Source organism: Lacerta agilis, chromosome 17 (genome assembly GCF_009819535.1).
Source record: "Lacerta agilis isolate rLacAgi1 chromosome 17, rLacAgi1.pri, whole genome shotgun sequence".
Lineage (NCBI taxonomy): Eukaryota > Metazoa > Chordata > Lepidosauria > Squamata > Lacertidae > Lacerta > Lacerta agilis.
The window spans coordinates 36738338-36763066 of record NC_046328.1 but is presented as its reverse complement, the minus strand read 5'-3'; the positions used below and the strand labels follow the sequence as shown (position 1 = coordinate 36763066).

The 24729-nt window shown below is 50.2% G+C and overlaps 1 protein-coding gene across 3 annotated transcripts in view; it reads left to right on the top strand.

Annotated features, from left to right (window-relative positions):
- SETDB1 (SET domain bifurcated histone lysine methyltransferase 1) overlaps nucleotides 1-20896 on the top strand; it is a 33982-nt gene extending 13086 nt beyond the window's left edge. For 2 of the 3 annotated variants that reach the window (XM_033174514.1, XM_033174513.1), the window contains exons 10-22: nucleotides 361-490; nucleotides 789-930; nucleotides 1328-1492; nucleotides 3919-4521; nucleotides 6220-6336; nucleotides 7241-7410; nucleotides 9211-9800; nucleotides 12101-12129; nucleotides 13760-13880; nucleotides 15805-15964; nucleotides 17660-17862; nucleotides 19485-19573; nucleotides 20737-20896. In XM_033174514.1, the coding sequence (XP_033030405.1) occupies nucleotides 361-490; nucleotides 789-930; nucleotides 1328-1492; nucleotides 3919-4521; nucleotides 6220-6336; nucleotides 7241-7410; nucleotides 9211-9800; nucleotides 12101-12129; nucleotides 13760-13880; nucleotides 15805-15964; nucleotides 17660-17862; nucleotides 19485-19573; nucleotides 20737-20854 (2637 nt within the window). In that variant the 3' untranslated portion in view covers nucleotides 20855-20896. The remainder of the gene's footprint in view (nucleotides 1-360; nucleotides 491-788; nucleotides 931-1327; nucleotides 1493-3918; nucleotides 4522-6219; nucleotides 6337-7240; nucleotides 7411-9210; nucleotides 9801-12100; nucleotides 12130-13759; nucleotides 13881-15804; nucleotides 15965-17659; nucleotides 17863-19484; nucleotides 19574-20736) is intronic. The other variant, XM_033174512.1, reaches the window with a different exon arrangement.
- The last annotated feature ends 3833 nt before the right edge of the window (nucleotides 20897-24729 follow it).

Here is a 24729-nt window from a genome sequence, read left to right as displayed (position 1 = left end):
GTGTGTGTGTGTGTGTGTGTGCATGCGCGTGTGCGTACAAACTCCCCCTACAGGACAGTAGGATGTAGTGCACCAGAAACCCAGTGTGACCAAGAGATGGGTGCTGGGGCGCGTGTTTGTGTACATACTTCCCCCTACAGGTCAGGAGGGTACATAGCACAGGAAGTCCAGTGTGACCAAAAGGTTAGTGCTGTACCACTGGACTTCTGGTGTGTGTGTGTTGACACAATCCCCCTGCGGGACAGGAGGGTGTACAGCACCAGAAGCCCAGCGTGACCAAGAGTGCTAAAGTTGTATGTGCACATGAATCCCCTGACGGAACTGAGCCGCGGTGCCTTTTCCCTCTCCCTGCACGGCCAGGACGACAAGCGCTGTGAATGGATCTACCGGGGATCCACCCGCCTGGAGCCGATGTTCAGCATGAAGACCTCCAACGCTTCCACCCTGGAGAAAAAGCTAGGAGGGCAAATGAGGACCCGCCCGAACGTCGGTAAAGCCAGCAGCCTCTTGTCTTTCTGAGCGCCATTCTGAGAATTGCCCGTGGCCCCCATTGTCGGGAATGAGGAGGGGAAGATAACACAAGGGGAAGGGTGTCCTTTTAAGTTTGTTAAATTTGTGTATCCCCTTCCCCGAAGCGATTTGCAACCAAGCGAGGAAAATAATACCACAAACACGTAGCCACATTTTAGTACACAGCTGTGTGAAATCGACTTGCCCGCCTCTGTCTCCAAGCTCCTCTCCCGTCCTAAATCCCTTCTCTCTCTCTCTCTCTCTCTCTCTCCCGCCAGGGGCTGTCCGGAGCAAAGGGCCGGTCGTCCAGTACACACACGACTTAACGGGGACCAGCTCACAGTTCAAGCCCGTGGAACCTCCTCCGCCAATGCCTGTCGTGATTTCCCAGCCGGTTTCGCCCCAGTTCATTGACGTGGAGTAAGTTGCCGAGGATCGCTCCCCAATGGGGAGCCTGGGAGGGTTACCGCTTGTTCCGTTCGCCGGTGGGCAAAGTGGCGTCGCTCCAAGGTCTGCAGAGGCCGGCAGTCTTGGGTTTGGTGCGTCCAGCTAAAAGGCTAAAGTCACGAATGATGAGGGAAGTCTTTCCACTTTAGACCCCCGGGGAGCCACCACTCCTTGGAACGGATGGCGCTGGGCTTCCCCTGCAGCCCTGCCTGGACTCCAAATCCCATCATCCACAACAACTGCTCGCACTTGCTGGGAATGATGGGAGTTGGACTCCTAGGACAGAAGCAATTTCCTGGTGTACTCCAGCAGCCATTTCTCCTTCCTTCCTTTGTTTTGTACTGAATCTCTCGCCCTCCTTTCGGCGCAGAAGCCTCGAGAGCCAGCTTGCTCAGGCCAAGAAGCAGCAGGTGGCGAAGAAGAGCACTTCATTCTTGCGTCCCGGTTCGGTGGGGTCAGGGCCACCCTCCCCGACCTCCCCCATCCTGAGCGAAACGCCTCCCGTGGGCAAGGCGGGTGTGGCCCAGCAGTTCCGGTGAGTGTCAGAGTTCTGAGAGCACACCCAGCGGGGAACGTAAATAGCCATATCGCCCTCCCTTGCTGGTCTTGCCTGCTCCGTGGCAACTCTGCCAGCCTCTGTGCACTGGGCGGGTGGGGCACGAGGAACAGGAAGGTCTGAAGCTGGAAGCCTACTCTTTATTACTCGCTCGTCGACCTACGTGTGCCCTGTCTCTTGCCCGTTCTGCTGGCCTGCTCACTGGTGCCACTGGCCTGCTTGCTCTGGTCAGCTGCGTAGGTCCTGCGAACTGCGATGATTTCCCCCCTTATTTCTTGTGTGTGTATGTGTGTGTATCACTCTAGAGAGGTTCTGCTCCCCCGCCCTTCTATCAAGAGGGCTTTTGACATTTGGAGGTGTTTAGTGCATGGGGGGGGGGGAGATGAGGTGCACCAGCAGTCTTGACTCCAAACCAGCCGTTCCCAAACTTCGCTGCCCACCCCACTTTGAGCTCCATAAATTCACCCCCAGTGCCTCCTACCCTGTATAAAAAGCCATAACAGTCGTACCTCGGCTCCCAAACACATTGGGAGTCAAACGTTCCGGCTCCCGAATGATCGAAAACAGGGAGTGAGTGTTCCAGTTTCCGAACTTTTTTTTGGAAGCCGAATGTCAGGCGCGGCTTCTGCTATTGTTTCCACCGCACCTGCGCAATCGGAAACCGATCGGAAGCCACGCCTTGGTTTCCAAATGTTTCAGAAGTAGAGCAGATATCCAGAATGGATTCCATTCGACTTCCGAGGTACAACTGTATTAAGATTAGAAGTTTGCAACACCCACTACGGAAGATAATAATAATGTTCAAAATGGCAACAATTAATTGCACATTTATTCAGAATCCAGTTAAAACGATTTAGTTTGATTAATCCGAGGAAACGGATTACCGTATTTTTCGGGCCATAAGACGCACCGGACTATATTTTTCAAAAGGGGAAAACAAGAAAAAAAACTGCCACAAACCTGGCGGTGGCGGCTGCAGGGAAGGAGAAAGCAGCTTTTGGGCTGCACCTTCCTCCTCCACAGCCACCGCCACAAACGGCAAAGGGGTGGTGGGGGGGAACGTTCCTCCTTCCTCCCCCGCCCCATTACCGCTGGCTTTAAAGTCAGCTGGGGAGAAGGGGAGGGCGCTCTGGTCCGTCCCTTCTCCCCAGCTGGCTTTAAAGCAAGGGGGGAGAACCGCTAGCGCCGCGCACAGTGTCAGGGCGGCTCTCCCCTTCCAGGCTGCTAGATCCTGCCCCCCCCCTGCCTCTTGCCGCGTTCACATGCCCCCTCGGGGGGGCAGAACTGCCCACTTTGGGAATTCCTGACCTATACAAGGCAGGTTGCTTATTCTGTGCACCTTGAAGAGCCTGGAACCTCGGGTTGCCATATGTCTGGAATTTCCCAGACATACCTGGAATATAGCCGTCGGAGACAGCGTCCGGGTGGAAATTGCTGAAACGTCTGGGAAAATCCGGATGCATGGCAACCCATGTTGGAAGTGTAGAATTTCTCGATTTTGCAGTAAAGCTGAACAGCTTCTGGCCAATCCTACTGGAACCTCAACTTGCATCATAAGAAATACACTGTGAGAACAAAACAAAATAAAATAAAAAATTCTTTCCAGTAGCACCTTAGAGACCAACTAAGTTTGTTCTTGGTATGAGCTTTCGTGTGCATGCACGCTTCAAAGCTCATACCAAGAACAAACTTAGTTGGTCTCTAAGGTGCTACTGGAAAGAATTTTTTATTTTATTTTGTTTTGTTTTGACTATGGTAGACCAACACGGCTACCTACCTGTAACTGTGAGAACAGAATGCTGGACTAGATGGGCTTTTTGTACAAACAAAGGATGCGGGTGGCGCTGTGGTCTAAACCACTGAGCCTCTTGGGCTTGCTGATCAGAAGGGTGGTGGTTCGAATCCCCATGGCGGGGTGAGCTCCCGGTGCTCTGTCCCAGCTCCTGCCAACCTAGCAGTTTGAAAGCACACCAGCGCAAGTAGATAAATAGGTACTGCTGCGGCGGGAAGGCAGACGGCTTTTCCGTGCGCTCTGGTTTCCGTCACGATGGTCTGTTGTGCCAGAAGCGGTTTAGTCCTGCTGGCCACATGACCCGGGGAAGCTGTCTGTGGACAAACGTCAGCTCCCTTGGCCTGAAAGCGAAATGAGCGCCGCAACCCCATAGTTGCCTTCGACTGGACTTAACTGCCCGGGGTCATTTACCTTTACCCTTTTTGTGTAAACAGCAGAAAAGAAGAGCAGCAAAAGGAGCAGCTCTGCTTTATGCAGGCCAACGGCAGCTTAAAAGTGGGGGGCATCAGTGGTATCCTGCGAGTGAGGGCGGCGGGGGGGGGAGATTCTGCTCCAGCTGCACCCGTTGTGCTCCCCACCAGCCTCACCCCAACCCCAATTCTCTCCCCGGAAGGTTCTCGGGTGCCCAGCCCTCCACCAGCCCCACCCCGCAGTTCTACGGCATGATGGACCGGGTGCCCAGCGACCCCACCTACCGGGCGCCTGTGGAGAAGCTCTTCTACCTGCCCCACGTCTGCAACTACACCTGCCTCTCCCGGATGCGGCCCTTCCAGACCGACCAGCACCGCAGCCGGAACCCCCTCCTCGTCCCGCTGCTGTACGACTTCCGCCGCATGACGGCCCGCCGGCGGATCAACCGCAAGACGGGCTTCCACGTCATCTACAAGACGCCGTGCGGCCTGTGCCTGCGCAGCATGGCGGAGGTGGAGCGCTACCTTTTCGAGACGAACTGCGACTTCCTCTTCCTGGAGATGTTCTGCCTGGACCCCTACGTCCTGGTGGACCGCAAGTTCCAGCCCTACAAGCCCTTCTACTACATCGCCGACATCACCAACGGCAAGGAGGACGTCCCCCTCTCCTGCGTCAACGAGATCGACAACACCGCCCCGCCCCAGGTGGCCTACAGCAAGGAGCGCATCCCCGGGAAGGGCGTCTACATCAACACCAGCGCCGATTTCCTGGTGGGCTGCGACTGCGAGGACGGGTGCCGGGATAAGTGAGCGGCTTCCTCTTCTCCCCAAAACCTGCTGGTGGGTGGGTGGGAAGGACCCTGTTTCAGCTGGAGGGCCCTACAGTTATTTGCGGCAATGACCTGTTTTGCGTGGGGGTTGTGTTCCTGACCCCCCCACGCATGTAATCCCGTTCCCCCCCTCTTCCGGCCACTTCCGGGGACTGTGCTATATGTGCATGTCATTTGGATGCACCTAGAGCACACGTCTCCAAGCTAAGGCCCGTGGGCCAGATACGGCCCGAGGGACTCATTTATCCGGCTCGTGGCAACCCTCGCCAACCATTGCTGCCACCCACTATTACCAGCGCAGCGCGGCTGCCCACTTCTGGGTTGGAGGAGCTCCGGAAATAGTGTGGGTGCATGCTCCCCCATCCTCCGGCCCGCCGTGCGATTGGCGCTGGAGACACCTGCCCGAGGCACGGTAAGTTTGCCTACCCTGACCTAGAGCCATTGTTGCCTACACAGTGGTACCTTGGTTTCCAAGCAGAATGCATCCTGGGAGTCCATTCAACTCCTGGAACCGTTCGAAAACCAAAGCATGGCTTCCGATTGGCTGCAGGACACTCCTGCAGCCAATCAGAAGCTGCGCTGGATGTTCAGCTTCCAAAAATCGCTTGGAAACTGGAACACTCACTTCTGGGTTTTGATCACCTGGGAGCCAATTTGCTTAGGAGCCAAGGCATTCGGCTTCCAAGGTACGGCTGTATTTGTTTATTTATATGCTGCTCAATGGTGTGTGTTTTTTAAGACCAACAACCCCTAAGCAGTTTACAAAGAGAATAGAATAATGAAATTGTTGGTTAAAAACAACTCTTAGAAGTATTCGAAAGGTAAAAATCAACAATAAACCAAGAACTGATCAAAACGTACACCAATCTGGCATCGCTCAGTCGGTAGGGCATGCCACTCTTAATCTCAGGGTCATGTAGATTCCTGCATTGCAGGGGGTTGGACTGGATGACCTTCGGGGTCCCTTCCAACTCTACGATTCTAGGAACAGAAGGCAAGTGAATGGCTGCTGTAAGTGCTGCCAGCTGATGAGAATCACAGATGAGGAGAGTCCTGTTCTGCGTGGCTGAATGGGCTCTTTCTAAACAGAAATTTTTTTTAGCTGTCGCGACAAAGGTTACAACACAGCGCCTGCCTGGTATCAATAGTCGGGGAGTTCCGGAGGGCAGGTGCTGCTAAAAGATCAGTTTCTAACAAACGCAGAGCGGGTGTTATGTAGCACCTGGGGCAGTGGGGGTATAATTAGGATTGGGCTCGTTTGTAGCTTGCAACTCGGAAGGTCTCTCAAGCGACTCGCAACACCTTTTAAATCCATAAATGCGAATACACTGCATTTATTTATTTCACTTAATTTGGAGCGTTTCTGGCCTGCTCTTCAGCTGCAAAATCTCCCAGGGCGGTTTAAAAAGATGGCAGTCTCTGCCCACAGGCTTACAGTCTAAATTAAAGACCTGACAAACAATGGAAAAGGGATGGAAGAATGGGGGGGGGGACAGAACTGAACTTGGGTGCCAATTCTTAAAGAACTGTTCTGGCTGCGCTCTCCAGCTGAACAGAGGCGGGATTCCAAACTGCTCCGGGGCTGCTGTGCAGAGACCCCTGGGGTGCTCCCTGCCCTTACAGCCAGGGATTTGGTTTCCTGACTTGAGTCCCACACTCCCCCCCCCCCGACAGGTCCAAATGCGCTTGCCACCAGCTCACGATCCAAGCGACTGCCTGCACCCCGGGGGGCCAGACCAACCCGAACGCCGGCTTCCAGTACAAGAGACTGGAAGAGTGCCTCCCCACAGGGTAAGCTTTTTATTTTACTTTGCTTTATTTACAGTAATTTCCGCCCCGCTCTGCAGCCTGGCCAGAGGAGGGCGGCCAGGATGGGAAGTGGTTTTGGAAAGCCCTAGTTGCATGAGAAACGGCCGAAGGCGCCTGTTTTAACCTGCAGGGGAGTAGTTTAAGAGGAGAGGGCAGGTGGCCGTCCCCAGAGGTCTGAAAGACTGCCATGGAGATGGAGGGGACTTGTATTTTGTTGTTCCAGAGGGAGGAACCAGGAACCACAAGGGGAGGGAATTCCTGGGGAGCAAATTTGGCCCGGACATTACATGCTGTTTATATGCTCCCATGATGGTTCCTGGTTTTCCTCCCTTGCCTGATGGGTGCAGGACCTGGTTCCAGCACCCCTGACCGACGGTAACTCGATGTCTGCTTAAATACCTCCGGCGAAAGAGGACTAGATCAGGATGTCAGACCTACATGGACCCAGTGTCCTGACTCGAATACGAGGCAGCTTCCTGACTCTGGGAATATTGCCATCACTTTTTACTAAGAAAGGTGAAGCAGGCACACTCTCTGGGCTTGTGGAGGAAGTCCGTTCAGTGCTGGACTCCAAACCAGCTTTCCCTCAGAAGCATGAGGACTAGAATCTTTCTTTCTTTTTAGAGGAAGGGGTCTGGCTCAATTGCAGAGAACCAACCTTGCATGCAGAAGGTCCCAGACCCCATTCCTAGTGTCTCAAGGTAGGGCTGGGAATGTCCCCTGCCCGAAACCCTGCAGAGCTGGGCCAGCAACACTGAACTAGAGAGACCCCAGTGGCTTGGCTCGATATCAAGGCAGCTTCCTGACTCTGGGCCCAACGAGCAACCCATTCCAATGCTTGACTCTCTCTGCATCTTCTCCCCTCTTCTTCCCGGGCCTCTGCCAGCGTCTACGAGTGCAACAAGCGCTGCAGGTGCAATTGGAACATGTGCACGAACCGCCTGGTGCAACACGGCCTGCAAGTCCGGCTGCAGCTCTTCAAGACGCAGAACAAGGGCTGGGGCATCCGCTGCCTGGACGACATCGCCAGGGGCTCCTTCGTCTGCATCTACGCAGGTACAGGGTGCCGGGCCTGGGGCCTCTGCCTCTCCATCTGCGGGGCTGCCACCCGGAAGAGCAGCGTTCACGTGCCAAAAGAACTGGGATTAAGCAAGGCCGCTGTGCGTGGACATAGCGCCAAACCATGGTTGAAACAAGCTGTGGCTCACAAGCTAACAGCACCCAATGGCTTCACATTGTGGTTCCCTGGCAGAAAACAAACCATGGTTCAAATGAGTCACAATTAGGCTAAACAAACCATGGTTTAAATGAGCCACACTTGGACTAAACAAACCATGGTTCAGATGAGTCACAATTAGGCTAAACAAACTATGATTCAAATGAGCCACAATTAGGCTAAGCAAACCATGGTTCAAATGAGCCACACTTGGACTAAACAAGCCATGGTTCAAATGAGCCACACTTGAGCTAAACAAACCATGGTTCAAATAAACCTCACCTGGGCTAAGCAAACCACGGTTTAGTGTTAACATGCAAACCACATTGTTAGTGGCCATTGCTGCCTCCTGTGGGAGGGAGTTCCATAGTTTAACTTTGCACTGCATGAAAAGACGTCCTTTCTTTTATTTGTCCCGAATCTTCCAACACTCGGCTTCGTTGGACGTCCAGAGGTTTTAGTGTTCCTCACCCTTCATATCTTACTGATTTTCAGATATAGCAGGCCTGAAGAAACAATAAATTTAATCCCAACCCCTTCCCCGAAGTACAGAGATAGTGTTAAAGGATAGTACACAGGAATGCAGACGTAGGTTGATGCCATACATGAGAAGATCAAACAGATGTCTCATTCCAGTGTCCCATGAGTAGCAGGCATGTGAAATAGATTCAGCATATTCAATAAAATTAAACCACCTTGTATAGGAAGCTGTGTATCTTCTTCCAGTATGGAGATTCTGTTAGTTTATCCATAAGAATGATGCCCCATGTCTGTGACAACAATGCTTCCAAAAGGTCCGTATTAAGAGTTCTCCAGTGTCTGGCTATGAGAAGAAGAAGAAGAGTTTGGATTTGAGATCCCGCTTTATCACTACCCGAAGGAGTCTCCAAGCGGCTAACATTCTCCTTTCCCTTCCTCCCCCACAACAAACACTCTGTGAGGCGAGTGGGGCTGAGAGACTTCAGAGAAGTGTGACTAGCCCAAGGTCACCCAGCAGCTGCATGTGGAGGAGCGGAGACGCGAACCCGGTTCACCAGATTACGAGTCTACCGCTCTTAACCACTACACCACACTGGTGCACAGGTTCAGGAGCAGCTAACAGCTGAACAATAAGATATTTATTAGACAGATCTGGAGCTCTTGGAAAGTAAATCAGTCGAGACAGACGGTTTGGTGATCTGGTGTCGTAAGTGAGGCAGGAAAAAGCTTTCCCTATTCTGCGCGTACTTTTATAAACTTCCTATTTCCAGCTTTATATACAGTGGTGCCCCGCTAGACGAAAATAATTCGTTCTACGAATTTTTTCGTCTAGCGGTTTTTTCGTCTAGCGAAGCAGCAATGACAGCCGCGCTCCGCCACACGAAAAAAAAGACGAAAATTTTCCGTCTTGCGAAGCAGCCCCATAGACTTTTTCGTCTTGCGGGGCAGCTTCTGCTAGACGAATGCCGTTCGTCTAGCGAGTTTTTCGTCTAGCGAGGCATTCGTCTAGCGGGGCACCACTGTACTTTGTATCACGAAATTGTAAGCTCATAATTAACGGGAGTGTCACAAATTTGCAAAGGTTTGGGTTTCCAAGCCGAGAGCTAACGGTCTCTCCCCCTCCCCCCCCCCCTGCTGTTTCTATCCTCGCTGTCCCGCAGGGAAAATCCTGACGGATGACTTTGCCGACAAGGAGGGCCTGGAGATGGGCGACGAGTACTTTGCCAACCTGGACCACATTGAGAGCGTGGAGAACTCCAAGGAGGGCTACGAGAGCGAGGCCAAGTGCTCCTCAGACAGCAGCGGCGTGAACCTGAAGGACGACGAGGACGAGAACTCGGGCTCGGAGGAGCAGGAAGAGTCCAACGAGGAGAGCTCGGACGACAACTTCTGCAAAGACGAGGACTTCAGCACCAGCTCGGTCTGGCGCAGCTACGCCACCCGGCGGCAGACGCGGGGCCAGCGGGAGAACGGCCTCTCCGAGACGGCTTCCAAGGACTCGGGCCTGGCCCGGCAGGCCAGCCACGAAGAGGCCGCCCACTGCAAGCCCCCCATCTCGGAGGAGACCTCCAAACACAAGGTGGCCTCGTGGCTCAGCTCCAACACCATGCCCGACGGCTTCCAGGACAACGACAGCCGCTCCTCGTTTCGCGCGCACGAGGCGAAGGCCGCAAAGGCCGAGCCCCCGGACGGCGAGAAGGTGGCGCAGGGAGGCCGGGAGGATTTGGGGCCGGAGGTGAAGAAGAAAGAGGTACGGTCCCTCGCGAGGAAACGGCCCCTGCGGTGTTCCGTGGATAGATTTTTGGTGGCCCTCCCTGTCACATTTGAAAACACGTGGCCTACACCCATGACTCCTGCATCTCAGGGGTCGGCAAACTTTTTCAGCAGGGGGCTGGTCCACTGTCCCTCAGACCTTATGGGGGGGACTGGACTTTTTTTTTGGGGGGGGAATGAACGAATTCCTATGCCCCACGAATAACCCGGAGATGCATTTTAAATAAAAGCACCCATTCTACTCATGTAAAAACACGCTGATTCCCGGACTGCCTGCGGGCCAGATTTAGAAGATGATTGGGCCAGATCTGGCCCCCGGGCCTTAGTTTGCCTTCCCATGGGCTAGATGATGCCTGGGGGCACCCTTCCAGCCCTATGGTTTTATGAACAAAGTAAGCGCAGAGAATCCTAAACCTCGAGGGGAGACCGCATGACCTTAAGCTGAGCAGCCTGCGCTGGGACTCGGGCTGCGTTAAAACATCACAAACATTTCCAAACCTATCCCTACAGCTGAGGGGAGCAACCACAGCTAAAGACCATCGAATTGTAGAGTTGGGAGGGGAACCCAAAGTCATCTAGTCCACCCCCCCCCTGCAATGCCGGCCAACTCTTATTAAATATTTCTGCCTAAGTGTTTGCTACAGTTTGCAGCACTGCCTCTAGTGCGTTGTGTCCTCTACCCAGGTGCTACCTCAAAAGAGCTGATCTCTTGGGATTTTTCTTAAATCTCCCTTCCATAAAATTAGGCTTCAGGGTCTGAAACCTCAGAGCTGTAAATGGTTTGTGGAGAAAAAGGGGGATTTCGCTCAGATACGCATGGTGTAATTTTAAAGTAAGGAAAAGTACTGGGCGTAAAGTCAACAGGACCTGTTTCCTGTTCAGCAGAGTCTTACGTGACTCATGATCTTAATACTCTGAGGACTGCTTCTTCCCATGTGAACCCACCCGGACCCTGTGATTTTAATCGGAGGCCGTTCTTTGCGTGCCCCCTCCATGGGAGGTCCGGAGGGTGGCAACCCGAGAACGGGGCCTTTTCTGCTGTGGTTCCCCGCTTGTGGAATGCCCTCCCCAGGGAGGCTCGGCTGGCGCCATCATTACATATCTTTAGGCGCCAGGAAGGAACATTCTTTTTCCATAAGGCTTTTGGCCTTTAATTATCTACCGGTATATAGCCTTTTTGTTTGGGTGGGATGTTTTAATCTAGAGATACACACAATGCTTTTTTCCCTAAAAGAAATGTCTAGGGATACTCTCATTTTCCTACTCATATTGAAATACTGCCCCTCAATGAGGCCAAACTTAGATTCACAAAATGTTTAGGGGTATGCGTACCCCTGCATCCACCCAGGAAAAAGCAGTGTGTGTGTGTGTGTGTGTACACGGTTTTTAGATTGATACATATAGTAAAATCAGCATTAAAAATTAATGCATTAAAAATAAAAATTATTAAAAAATTTAATATTCTGTTGGGAGCTGTCCAGAGTGGCTGGGGAAGCCTGGCCAGATGGGCGTGGTATAAATATTATTATTATTTAATAATAAAACTCACTTTGAGTTTTGTTTTGTTTTTTACAATCTAAAGGTAAAGGGACCCCTGACCATTAGGTCCAGTCGCAGACAACTCTGGGGTTGTGGCGCTCATCTCGCGTTACTGGCCGAGGGATCCGGCGTACAGTTTCCGGGTCTTGTGGCCAGCATGACTAAGCCGCTTCTGGCGAACCAGAGCAGCACACGGAAACGGCGTTTACCTTCCTGCCGGAGCGGTACCTATTGATCTACTTGCACTTTTGACGTGCTTTTGAACTGCTAGGTTGGCAGGAGCTGGGACCGAGCAACGGGAGCTCACCCCGTCGCGGGGATTCGAACCGCTGACCTTCTGATCAGCAAGCGGTTCGAATCCCTGCGACGGGGTGAGCTCCTGTTGCTCGGTCCCAGCTCCTGCCCACCTAGCAGTTCGAAAGCACATCAAAAGTGCAAGCAGATAAATAAATTCTATAAAAAAACAAATCAAGTCGGGTCCCAGGGTGGGCTGCAACAATTAAAACACCAGATTTATATTAAAACACGATACTACACAATATTTAAAACAGTTTAAAGCAAGTTGTCATTCCTAGGCTGCCTCCCATATCCTCAGGGAGGAGGAACTACCAAGAATGACTTCCTGTGCGGGTATTTGGGGCTTTTGCGTGTGACAGTAGCAGCAGGAAGAGGAATTGTGGGGAGAAGAATGATAACAGAGACTCGGAAATAGCTCTTTTTCACCCTCCTTTCCCACAGGAACCCGAAGACCACAGCAAACCTCCCTTGTAAGTTGTCTCTTTTTCTTCCCCTTCTGCTCTGCTCTTCCTTTGGGTGACTTGGGCCAGCTCTGGCTGCTCCTGGATTTCTGTCTCTCTTGGGAAAAGAGTCGGGAGTGTTTCTGAACATTCTACCAGCTGAATAACTCCCTGCAAGCAGAAAGCTAGCATGTCAAGGGCAGGGGCAAAAGCTCAGAGGTTCCCCAAACCCTTGTTCCCCACAGACCAATGGGATGTCACCGAGGGACTTTCCTGCCCGTTGTAGAAAGTGCTAGATGTGGGGTTGTGTTTAATTGTATCTCTAGTGCTGCTTTTATTTCCTGTACTGTATTACCATTTTCATTCTGCAGAATTCTAATTGCAATACAGTGGTACCTCTGCTTATGAACTTAATCCATTCCTGAAGTCCATTCTTAAACCAAATCCGTTCTTAAACCGAGGCGCGCTTTCCCTAATGAGGCCTTCCGCCGCCGGTGCCCTTCCACCTTTCGGCTTCCATTCGTAGACAGAGGTAAAGTTCGCAAACCGGGACACTACTTCCAGTTTTGCGGAGTTTGTAAACTGAAGAGTTTGTAAACAGGACTGTTTGTAAACCGAGGTACCACTGTACAATAAAATTAAAATACAGTCTTAAGAATTAAGGCAAGCAGTGCAAACACAGCTTAAAATCAGTGCTTAATGCAGGCATGCCATGGACCACCTGAGCTAAGCTTTTGGGGCCACCACTGGGTGGTCCATGGACTACAGTTTGGGAACCTCTTTTCCCTGACATGCTAGCCTTCTAGGGGCGGGGAGGGTTGTTTTTCATTCTCATCTGACAAACATTCAGACACGATCCAGTCACTTCATCCAGGTTCACCTCATTTAATCCCTACAACAGCCCTGGGAGGTAGGTTAAGCTGAGAAGGTCACACTCTGGAAGCTTCATGGCTGAGGGGGGATTCGAACCCTGGTCTCTCCCTGGTCCTAGTCCAGCACTATAACCACCACACCATACTGGGTCTTTTCTTTATCATTTATTGCTTCAACTCTGCCCTCCTCCTGACCCAGAGCCCAGGGTGGCTAAAAGTCCTCTGGACTGTACAAATACGACACGGCTATCATAAAACAAATTATTAAATTTACAGAATGTCAATCCCAATTTTAAAACAGCCGAGAGTTTTCTCCTCTCCACAACCGCATGCGGTTTAAACGACCAAATGCCCAAGCAATAGGAAAACGTTTTAAGCTGACACCTTCATTTCTTACACTTGAGAAAAAGAAAGGGTTAATGCAATCATTTGTTTTTGTTCTAAATTACAAAAAAAAAATTGAAACATTGCTGCAAAGGTGGGTGGGTTATAATGCATTACAGCACATTGAATATTGTGTTAAACAGAAGATTGGGTATCTTATACATAGCCTATAGAAATGCTACGTGAATCCTGAAGTGCTGTTCAAGGAAAGGAGGGAGGACTGATTTCCATATTAAACTGAATATTACTTTTGCATTACAGTAAATAAAATAAAATTGAAAAAAAAAATTAGTGCTGGAACACAGGCATATATTGGCTGCCTGTTTACGCCGCGGTTGCGGCTTGCTGGCATCTTGCGGCGAAGCATTGTGTGAGCAGCTAAACTTGCCTCTGTCATCCCCCAGGGTGCCCAGCACGGGCAGGTTGTACGGTTACAATCCAAACCCACCGTTACCCGAAGGAGTCCGGAGGCCAGTCAGCAAGACGGCCTTGCTTCAGAGCCGGAGGCACACAGAGTCCCATCAGGTACCCATTGATGAAATTATCTTGAAAGCTTTTAAGACTGTGCGCACGCTGTTATCCTTCCACAAGGCTTTGTGTTAGAATCATAGAATCGGAATTGTCAAGTTGGAAGGGATCCCAAGGCTCATCTAGTCCAGTGTTTTTCAACCTTTTTTGGGCAAGGGCACACTTGTTTTTGGGCAAGGGCACACTTTTTTGGGCACGAGGCACACCACCATTAGAAAATGTTAAAAAATTTAACTCTGTGCCTATATTGACTATATATAAAGTAATTCTCTTGAATAGGAATCAAATAAACACAATTTTTCCCACGGCACACCAGGCAACATCTCGCGGCACACTAGTGTGCCGCGGAACAGTGGTTGAAAAACACTGGACCCCCTGCAATTGGGGCAGGGGCATATGAAGAACGTAAGGAGAGCCTTCTGGATCAGACCAGTGTCCCATCTGGTCCAGCATCATAGCTGTCAACCCTCCCTGCTGTTTCCCAATGCTATAATAAGGGAATTTCCCACAAAAAAGGGGAAAGGTTGACAGCTATGTCCAGCATCCTGTTCTCACAGGGGCCAGCCAGATTCCTGCGAGAAACCTGCAAGTAGGATCTGAGCACAAGGGCCCTGAAGGCAGAGGACCTTCTTGGTGGTGGCGCCTGCCCTGTGGAACGCCCTCCTATCAGATGCCAAGGAAATAAACAACTATCTGACTTTTAGAAGACATCTGAAGGCAGCCCTGTTTTAATGTTGATGTTTTATCGTGTTTCTAATATTCTGTTGGGAGCTGCCCAGAGTGGCTGGGGAAGCCTGGCCAGATGGGCGTGGTTTAAATAATAAAATTATTATTGTTATTATTGTTATTATTATTATTAATTGTGGAGGCAGAGCATAGCCATCCCACCTAGTAGCCCTTGGTACCCTTCCCCACCATGAATACATGTCTGATCCTCTTAAAGCCAGCTAGGCTCATGGCCATCACTGCCTTCCTGCAGCAGTGGGTTCCACAGTTTAACAATTCACTGCAGGAAGAAGTCATTTTTTTTTTCCTGTCCTGAACCCTCCAACATTCAGCTTCAATGGGATGCCCACGACTTCTGGTGTTACAAGGGAGGGGGGAACAACAACTTTTCTCGGCCCGTTTTCTCCACGCCAACATCCTTTGATAAACCTGTCTCATTACTTCGTCCTTGCCCTTTCTCTAAAAAGTTTCAGGCGCTGCAAGCTTCCTTCGTAGGGGAGTTGCTCCACCTCCTTGGATGCCCCATATATATATATATATATATATATGTAAATAAATGCTATGTGTGTATATATATATATATATACACATAGCATTTATTTATAGCATATATAGCATATATATATATACACATAGCATTTATTTATAGCAAAATAGCATTTATATATAGCATATATAGCATACACATAGCATTTATTTACATTTTATACATTTTTAAAAAATAAATTATTTTGACCAAGTAATAATCATAAGTAAATAAGAATAAAACTGTGCAGCCCATGTTCCAAGACCGTTCCATTGTAAATATCCAACCTCCCAAAACGGTTTGCAATGGTTTGACCCCTTTCCGTTTTAACAGTACAAATTCCCCTTTAACAGTGTTTTATCACAACCCTCCAGAGCAGCAGAAAACCAGCTTGCCCCATCCTCCACATGGCAGCCCTTAAGATATTTGAAGATGGCTCTCGTATCTCCTCTTTTCCGGGCTAAACATCCCCACCTCTTCCCCCCCCCCCCCCAAGGCTTGCTTTCCAGACCCTTTTATCACACTGGTCACCCTCCAGCTTGTCGATGCCCACTTTAAACTGAGCTGCCCGGAACGGAATTCCTTGCTGGCGAAGGAGAGGGGCGGCTGCAGACGTTCCCTCCCTCCCACCCACCCACATCTCTCTCTCTCTCTCTCTTGCGCCGCCAGGATGTGCTGATGCTCTCCAGCAGCACGGAGAGCGAGGGCGACAACGGGCGCGGCACCTCGAGGCAAGCGCAGGGCAACGACAGCGACGACATCCAGACCATCTCCTCCGGGTCGGAAGAGGAGCCGGGGCCGGACGGCAAGAAGAGCTCTTCGAGACTGGGTGAGGGCAAGGAACCTTCTGGGATGAGGCCAGTGCGGAGCCCACCGGGTCCAGCATCCCGTTCTCACGGTGGCCCAATGGGAAGCCCCAAGCAGGACCCGGGCGCAAGAACCATTTCTCACCTCCTCCGGCTTCCGGCAGCCGAGATTCAGAAGCATCGCTGCTTCCCACCGTTGAGGCAGCCAATTTAGCTTTACAGGTGAAACTCGAAAAATTAGAATATTGTGGAAAAGTCCATTGATGTAAGCAATTGTTTTCATTAGCTACTGGAGTTTAATATATGAGATATAGACTCATGCCATGCAAAGCGAGATATGCCAAGCCTTTGCTTGTTATAATTGTGATGATTTTGGCGTACAGCTGATGAGAACCCCAAAGTTGAAATTGTTAATTTGGGGTTCTCATCAGCTGTACGCCATAATCATCACAATTATAACAAACAAAGGCTTGGCATATCTCGCTTTGCATGTCATGAGTCTATCTCATATATTAGTTTCGCCTTTTAAGTTGAATTACTGAAAGAAATGAACCTTTCCACGATATTCTAATTTTTCAAGTTTCACCTGTATTTTATTTAGTTGTCGCTTCCTTAACAGTGTGTTTATACATCGTAATGGTTTTGCTGATGATTTGTTGATTACCGTATTGGCCTGAATATAAGCTGCACCCGGATATAAGCCGCACCTTTAAAATTGGAGAGGAAAGAAGAAAAAAAACCCAAATATAAGCCGCTCCATTCCTCGCTGCTCCTGGCTGTATACTGGGGGGGGGGGCTGCGTAGCCACCGGCCTTTCTGCTTCCTCGCTCTCTCTCCCCCTTCCCGGCCTTGGGTGAGAGGACAGGGGACTACGCACGGGGCGAGCACCACTTTGCCACCCTCCTGGCGCTGTTTGCCCCACACTCCTGGTTACATATCATAAGGTCACGAATATAAGCCGCACTTTTAACTTTTCACGGTCGGAATTTTGAGTAAAAGTGAGGCTTATATTCAGGTCAATATGGTATTCTGCATGATTCGTGCTGTTAATTGTGATGTTCTATCGCGTTACTGTTGTTTTTTGTTTGGTGTGTATGGGGCATTAGGGGAGGGGGAGGACCTCAGGTGGGGGGCGCGCCATGCTCCTTCTGGGGTAGTTTGTCCACCTTTGGTCCCCCACCCTGCGCTCAGCTCTCACTTGTGGCTCCCGGAAGCTGCCAGCATGTGACGAAAACTGCCAAACCAGGTGAGGGGAGCCAATAGGTCTCAAGCCCTCCATGAGTTATGGACTTCCGCTGCACACAAAAACAGGCTCCAGCGGATTTGAGACCAAGAGTGGGTCCAAGGGTCAAGAAGGCTGTTTCTGCACCTGGGGGGGGGGAAGGTGGGGCTCGTCCACCTGCAAAGGGTGCCCATCTAGGAGAAGGAAAACTCTGATCCTAAACCTCCACATTAACTGCTCCACCACCATTGGCTTCCTCCGCCACATCTGAGAAGGGAGCGAATATTGCTAACGGGGTGCCAGCACGAATAAGGCCCCGCCGCTGACCTGCTTAGGAGGGAGAAACGTTTCTGAAGCCCGGGGGCATTGTGGGTGAAGGAAAAGCCAGCCTGCTTAGGCCAGGAAACTGCCCAGGCTGATCCAATACGCCTGAGCGCCTGAAATAGGATTCTTTGATGTCCCTTTAACGGTGTCGACCCCCTTGGGTGTTTCCCAGGACCAGTGAAAAGGCAGGTGGCCGTCAAGTCCACCCGCGGCTTCGCCCTGAAGTCAACCCACGGCATTGCCATCAAGTCGACCAACCTTGCATCCGGGGAGAACATGCCCATCCGGAGGAACACGCGGCAGTTCTATGACGGAGAGGAGTCCTGTTACATCATCGACGCCAAACTCGAAGGCAACTTGGGCCGCTTCCTCAATGTGAGATTCTCCCTGCTTTACCTAACAGCCAAATTAAATTCCCCCCTTCTTGCATAACTCTGGTGTTTTTCCTCCGTCCAAGTTGACCTCTTGCTTTCCCTGTAGAGTCTGTGCTGTTGGTGGATATTCCGTGATGGGCACTTCTCGCTCAGCAGTTCATTTCCACTGACCTTCTGTGATGTCACCACAGCTCAGCCAATGGCTAAGGGAGGCACGCCAGCAACAACTTTTAGGTTCTCCCCCCCCCCAGTAAAACACTGCTTCATATAAGCATTTCTATTCTCAAAACAACGGGTTGTAAAAGATAGCTGTGCTAAAATAAACTCCCTCGATTTATTCCCAGCTCCCAACGCTAAATAACAACAGATTTCCTGCATGTGTCGTAAGAGACCTTGAAAACCTAAAGCTTGAGATGTGGGAGATAAATATGGTAGACAGCAGATTTGCAACTGGTGGTTGGGTTTTTGGCTTGGTCGCTTTGGAACTTCCTCCCATTGGCTGAGCGGCTGTGATGTCACGGAATGTCCTCAAGGGTTCATTTTGGAATGTCGACAAGTTGCTGCTGCTACTGCAGAGGGTAACAGAAGGTGGGGGGCAGAAATATCAGCGATTAGGGAATGTTTAAAGACTATTTGTGAGCAGAAGAAGAGCTGGTGAGGTTTAGGTATAATTTTTTTTTTGGGGGGGGGGTCAGATCAAAGAAGAACCCCACCCCCCACCCCCGTTCTGTTTTCTCACCTTTTTCCAATGTTAATGGTCAGCACCTTGGCAGAAACAATTTGCCTCCACCTCAGGTTCCCAAATGCATTATGACCCTTCCCCTCTGTGCATACCAAGTGTCCCCCCTTTATTTTTAAAAACCAATGCTGGTTTTTTTTGGGGGGGGGCTTGTTGCTTGTTTAATTTTAACTGTGTTTTACTTGGGGTTTTTTTGGTGTGTGTGTGTGTGTTTTGTGCATTGTCAGGTTTTTTTCCTTCTGAGAGATGGACATATTTGTGGTACCTGCAACAATCCCTTAGAATTTCCAAATGCATCCCTGTGGCCACAAATCAGGCAGGCTCCCACAGCCATACACTTCTCGGTGCCTACTAAAAACGCATTTTGTTTAGACAGGCCTACCCATACGTTTAGAAAATTGACGCGGGGTTTTTTTTTTTGCGTTATTTTAACTTTTCAAAAGTTAAATTGAAAAGTTAAATCTTAAATTGTTGTTGTTTATTTTTATTTATATGCATATTTATATGCATATATATATATATATATATATATATATATATATATATATATATATATATATATATATAAAATACATATATAGTGGTAGCTTCTGGCCGTTTTTATGTTATGTTGGTGGTGCCATATAAACATCTTCATCCTGTTTTGTGTTTTAACATTTGTTAAAAGAAGAAGAGAAACCTTTTTTTTAAGAAAGGGGGGCGTATTGTGGTCTGCTATGGAAATTCAGCATTTTACGTCCATTTCTGAGTTAACTTCTGTTGATGATACTTTCACACTTTTAAATATAATTTTGGCTACACGCAAGCAGCTAAAATATCTTGACGTCAGTCGGCACAGAGGTTTTGCCTTTCTGATTTCGGCTAACGCTCATTTCTGTTTCCAGCATAGCTGCAGTCCCAACCTCTTCGTCCAGAACGTCTTTGTGGACACCCACGATCTCCGTTTCCCATGGGTGGCCTTCTTCGCCAGCAAGTAAGCACTGTCCAAAAAGGACCAGCTTCTCTCTCTTCAGTCGAGCTTCCGCACCAGGCATTTAAAGCCCCCTTCCACCACTTGGAACACTCAACGGCACCCCCCCTCCCCGAATCTTGGGAACCGTAGTTCATCTGGGGTGCTGAGTGTGATGAGATCCCGCCCCCAGAGCTACGATTCCCAGAGTTCCCTGGAAGAGAGGAATCGGATGTTAAACTGCTCTGGGAGAGGACTAGTGGGGGGGTGCCTCTTGACAACTTGGCACCCACAACGAACTACAGTTCCCAGGATTCCACTTGCCCATGGTTAGTAGTGAGGAGCATTACTGCCTCTGGCTGCAAGGGCAGAGCACACAGCCATGATGGCTAGCAACCATCGACGTCCCTCTTTTAAAGTTGGCCAGCCCTGCCTCCTGTGAAAGGGAGTTCCACAGTCCCAACTAAAGAGGTGCCTTCTTTTGTCTGCCTTCACTCTTCCAATCTTCAGCTTCTAGTGTCATGAGAGAGGGATGGAAACTTTCAAGTGCCCACTCTATTCTAGCAAGTCACTCCCCCCCCCCTGTACCATGGGTTGGCAAACAAAGGCCTGGGGGCTGGATCCGGCCCAATCACCTTCTAAATCCGGCCCGCAGACAGTCTGGGAATCAGCGTGTTTTTACATGAGTAGAATGTGCCCTTTTATTTAAAATGCATCTCTGGGTTAATTGTGGGGCATAGGAATTTGTTCATTTTTTTTTTCTAAAATACAGTCCGGCCCCCCACAAGGTCTGAGGGACAGTGGACCGGCGCCCTGCTGGAAAAGTTTGCTGACCCCCGATACCAGAAAAAAAGCCCCAAATGTATTCTTTATTTAATGGGGCAATTGCTTCTTCCCCTTCCATCATTTTGGTAGCCCTTTTCTGAACCTTTTTGCTCCCCTACAGAATCTCTTTTTTTGAGGTGCGGGCAGTAATAGTAATATTTATACCCCGCCCATCTGGGTGAGTTTCCCCAGCCACTCTGAGCGGCCAAGTGCAGCTGCACTCTAGATAACAACATGGTCTCACAAGTCCCGTTATGCCCATTTTACAGATGGGAGAGCAGAGGTTGAGGGACAGTGCTGTTCACCCAGAGAGTCTCTCCGATTCTAAGCTGCCATTGCAAAACTCTCTTCCCTTCTTGCAGGAGGATCAGAGCCGGCACCGAACTTACCTGGGACTATAACTACGAAGTTGGCAGCGTGGAGGGCAAGGAACTTCTGTGCTGTTGTGGTGCGATAGAATGCCGTGGACGTTTGTTGTAAGATTTCTTTCTCCCGCTGCTCACCCTTTTTTTAGGCAGGGGGACCTATTTCATGAATTTTTTTAAGAGTTGTGTTTTTTTTTTTTTGTTAAAGCCCTTTTTGGCCAGTGGACCCACCCTTACCCACTTCTCACACACGTCTCGTTCTCTGTTTGCGGGCTCAGCCATTTTTGGCCCCGTGTTGTCGGATGTTGTCGAGGGCATGGTTCTGTGTATGGTGTTTTGCAGAGGACCACCCCCTCCTCCTGTTGTCGTCGTAAAGCAATAAAACCATGTTTACTCTTTATTTTAAAAGAAGGATCTGCTTCTGAACCTTTTATTTTTTTAAATATATATATATATATATATATTTTAAACCGTGGAAGTTTTTATGGGGAACGATCTCGTTTGCTGATCCAGGGATTATTCAGGATCAGGGCCCAAATACAGCTCCCGTGGGGGGGGGGCTTTCCACCTGACCCTTGGAAGGAGGGGGAGAGCTCTGTGTGTGTGTGTGTTTATCAAAAAAGCTGGCTTTTCCCAGAGCGCGGTTTAAACGACGGAAAGGTGGCGTGGCGTGTATCCGCAATCCATTATCTCTGTGGCCCAGTGGGCGAGTGTGGTTCGAGGCTAGTGGTTCGAGCCCACGCAGGGGCAGCTGTGGGCCGGATTCCTGCATTGCAGGGGGTTGGACTAGTCGATCCTCGGGATCCTTTCCAACTCTGCGATCACCTGGAGATGCCAGGGATTGATGCAGCGATGGCTCCCTGAACGTGGATGGTTTTCAAACATTAAGACAAATTCATGGACGAGACGGTCTCCTTCCCTACTGTTGGGAGGCAGTAAATGCCTCCCACTTGCCTTCTGGATCCGGCCTGTGGATGGCCCGGGAATCGCCGCGTGGATCGCCAACATGCACATTCTTTCCCTCACATGGTGGCACCTCCTCCCTCCCTCCTCCTGGCTTCTCCCTGCCCTGCCTAGAGAAGGAAGGGGGCTGGGCTTTGTTGGTGCCAGCAGCAGCAGTGCTCGAGCGGCCACCATTTAAAGCAGCTCCTCTCTGGAGCCCACCGCTGACAGCCCCTGCTGCTCGCAAGACACAAGTAAACAGCCACCGGGGCTCATGGTGCTCTTGCATCTATTTTTTCTTCTTCAAAATGTAGTCCGGCCCCCAAGAAGGTCTGAGGGACAGTGGACCGGCCCCCTGCTGAAAAGGTTTGCTGACCCCTGGACTAAACCCTACACAAATGTGGAGTCTCTAAGGTCGCCTTGTGTGCCTCCTTCCCACAACTCCAGCAACCAAGCTGGTGTCAAATGTCTTGCTCTGCTTTCCTTGGGGGGGGGGGTCTTGTCGTCTGGGCGGCCCAGGACCGCCATGCGCACTGCCCAGGTTTGCGTCCCACAGAGGTCACTCTGGTGCTGCTAGCGTGGCGGTTTGACTTCAGCCCCGGAAGCGCACTCCCATTGTCTCTTTGGAGACAGACAGGTGCCAACGGCAGCAATACAAATTGCTGGGAATCGCATGTGGGGGTAGTTTTGCTGCTGTGTTCAGGTCCAGATCGTGAGCTTCCCATCAGGGCATCTGGCTAGCTACAGGATGTTGGACTGGATCGGCCCCTTTGGGCCTGATCCAGCTGCAGGGCTCGTCTGGTGTTCTTATGGAGCCTCCTGATCCAGAGGAAGTCTATCTTGATTTCTAAGTTAGAATCCTAGAATTGGAAGAGACCCCAAGGGCCATCCAGTCCAACCCCCTGCCAAGCAGGAAACACCATCAAAGCATTCCTGACAGATGGCTGTCAAGCCTCCACTTAAAGACCTCCAAAGAAGGAGACTCCACCACACTCCTGGGCAGCAAATTCCACTGCCAAACAGCTCTCACTGTCAGGAAGTTCTTCCTAATGTTTAGTTGCAATCTTCTTTCTTGGAGTTTGAATCCATTGTTCCATGTCCGCTTCTCTTGAGAAGCAGAAAACAACCTTTCTCCCTCCTCTAGATGACATCCTTTTACATATTTGAACATGGCTATCATATCACCCCTTAATCTTCTCTTCTCCAGGCTAAACATACCCAGCTCCCTAAGCCGTTCCTCATAAGGCATCGTTTCCAGGCCTTTGACCATTTTGGTTGCCCTCCTCTGGACACGTCCCAGCTTGTCAGTATCCTTCTTGAACTGTGGTTCTTAAGTGTTAGGACGCCAACAGGTTGGCGGGCTGAAGAGCAGCAGTCAAGAGTCAGATAAAGCCAAGGTCCAACAGTACGGGTCAGGATCCAGCCGAAGCCAGGTAACAGTACCGGGGTCAGGAAAAGCCAAAGTCAGTAACAGTCCAAGTCAAGGCCAGACATTGGCACAGGGGCCAGGAGTAACTGAAGTCGGTTGAGTTCAGGAGTCAGGGAATCCTAAGTCACGTACAAGCCAGGAATCAGGAAGCCGCGGTCAAGAACAAGCCAGGGGTCAGGAAGCCGAAGTCACAAACACAGGAATCGGGAATAGGACAAGCAAGAACAACCAGGCGCTCCAGCACAGCAGTTGCAGGTGCTGGTGAATGGAGCAGCCGGTCTTCCTTAAGCAGCCGGCTCATAACCACGTCTCTTAGGAGCTGCAGCTGCCTCCAATTGTTCCCCACGTCTTTCAGCTCTACGTTCTACAGCTGGGAGGGGAGGGGGGCCCGCCGGTTCCTCTCCTCACAAGGGCCTGATTCTGGCTCGACTTCTTCCTCCTCCTGTTCTGGTCTTCCCACTTCCCTATCTGATTCTTCCTCTTCTGAGGAGTGCTGCCACCAGTCTTCTCCAGGTATGAATTCCTCCTCCATTTCCCCAGATTCTTCCGTGGGTGCAGCCTTGCCGGGTGGGGAGGGGGGCTGCCACCACCACTCCTCCTCGCCCGGCTCAACCCTGACATTAAGGTCTTTAGCCCTTGGGAGAACAGTTCCGCTTTAGCCTGACGTACTGTGGCTTCTTACTGAAGCCGAGACCGGGGTGGGTGGGTGAAAGTTGGATGCATTGGAGTTGGAGTGTGGTGGAGTCTCCTTCTTTGGAGGTCTTTAAGCGGAGGCTTGACAGCCATCTGTCAGGAATGCTTTGATGGTGTTTCCTGCTTGGCAGGGGGTTGGACTGGATGGCCCTTGGGGTCTCTTCCAACTCTATGATTCTATGATTCAACTGAATCTGGTTCACTCCGCCAGGAGTAAATTCTCTCGCTTCTCCCGTCTCACCCCATTTCCCAAAACAAATGGCCGCATGCCCCCCTTGCAGGGTTGGCGTTAGGAACTGCCCCACTAATTTATGCTGGAAGTGTTTAGAAACACCGATGTGCCATTTAAAAGCACCCTTTGTTGTGTGAACTTTCCCAAAGGTAATCCAATATCACCAGATTATTATTTTTTAACAGAAATTTATTAGTCTTATTTAGGTTTTAATATATTTTAACTTTTTTTTCTTTTAAAAAAAAGGAGCACACATTTTGGTCTGAAGATAGGTTAATGGTCCTTTTTGTAAACCTCCTCCTACCGCCCGCCCCCCCCCCCAAATGCCCTAAGGCTAGGCTAGGGAAGGAGTAATTGCAGTTTGATCCTACAGGTAGAGCAGATATTTTTCAAAACTGTCTTTCTCTGGAGTTTTATTCCAGCTGAAGGCAAAAGATTTTTTTTCTCGTTTTGGTGCTTGAAAAACTGTATCTAATAAATTAAAACAAAAATCAGCGTCTCCCCCTCTGGGAGTGGTAAAAGGCAAGTAGGCTACAGAAAAGTGGGTGTACCTCTGTGGGTTTTTTTTGTAATAGGATGAGAAAAGGATCGTGGAATTGGGGGCAAAAGGAAAGTATTACATTCCTAAGAGATGGAATGCAAGGGAATAAAGTGAAGTAGTGTGTGCGTTGAATTAAATTCTCTACAAAAGGAA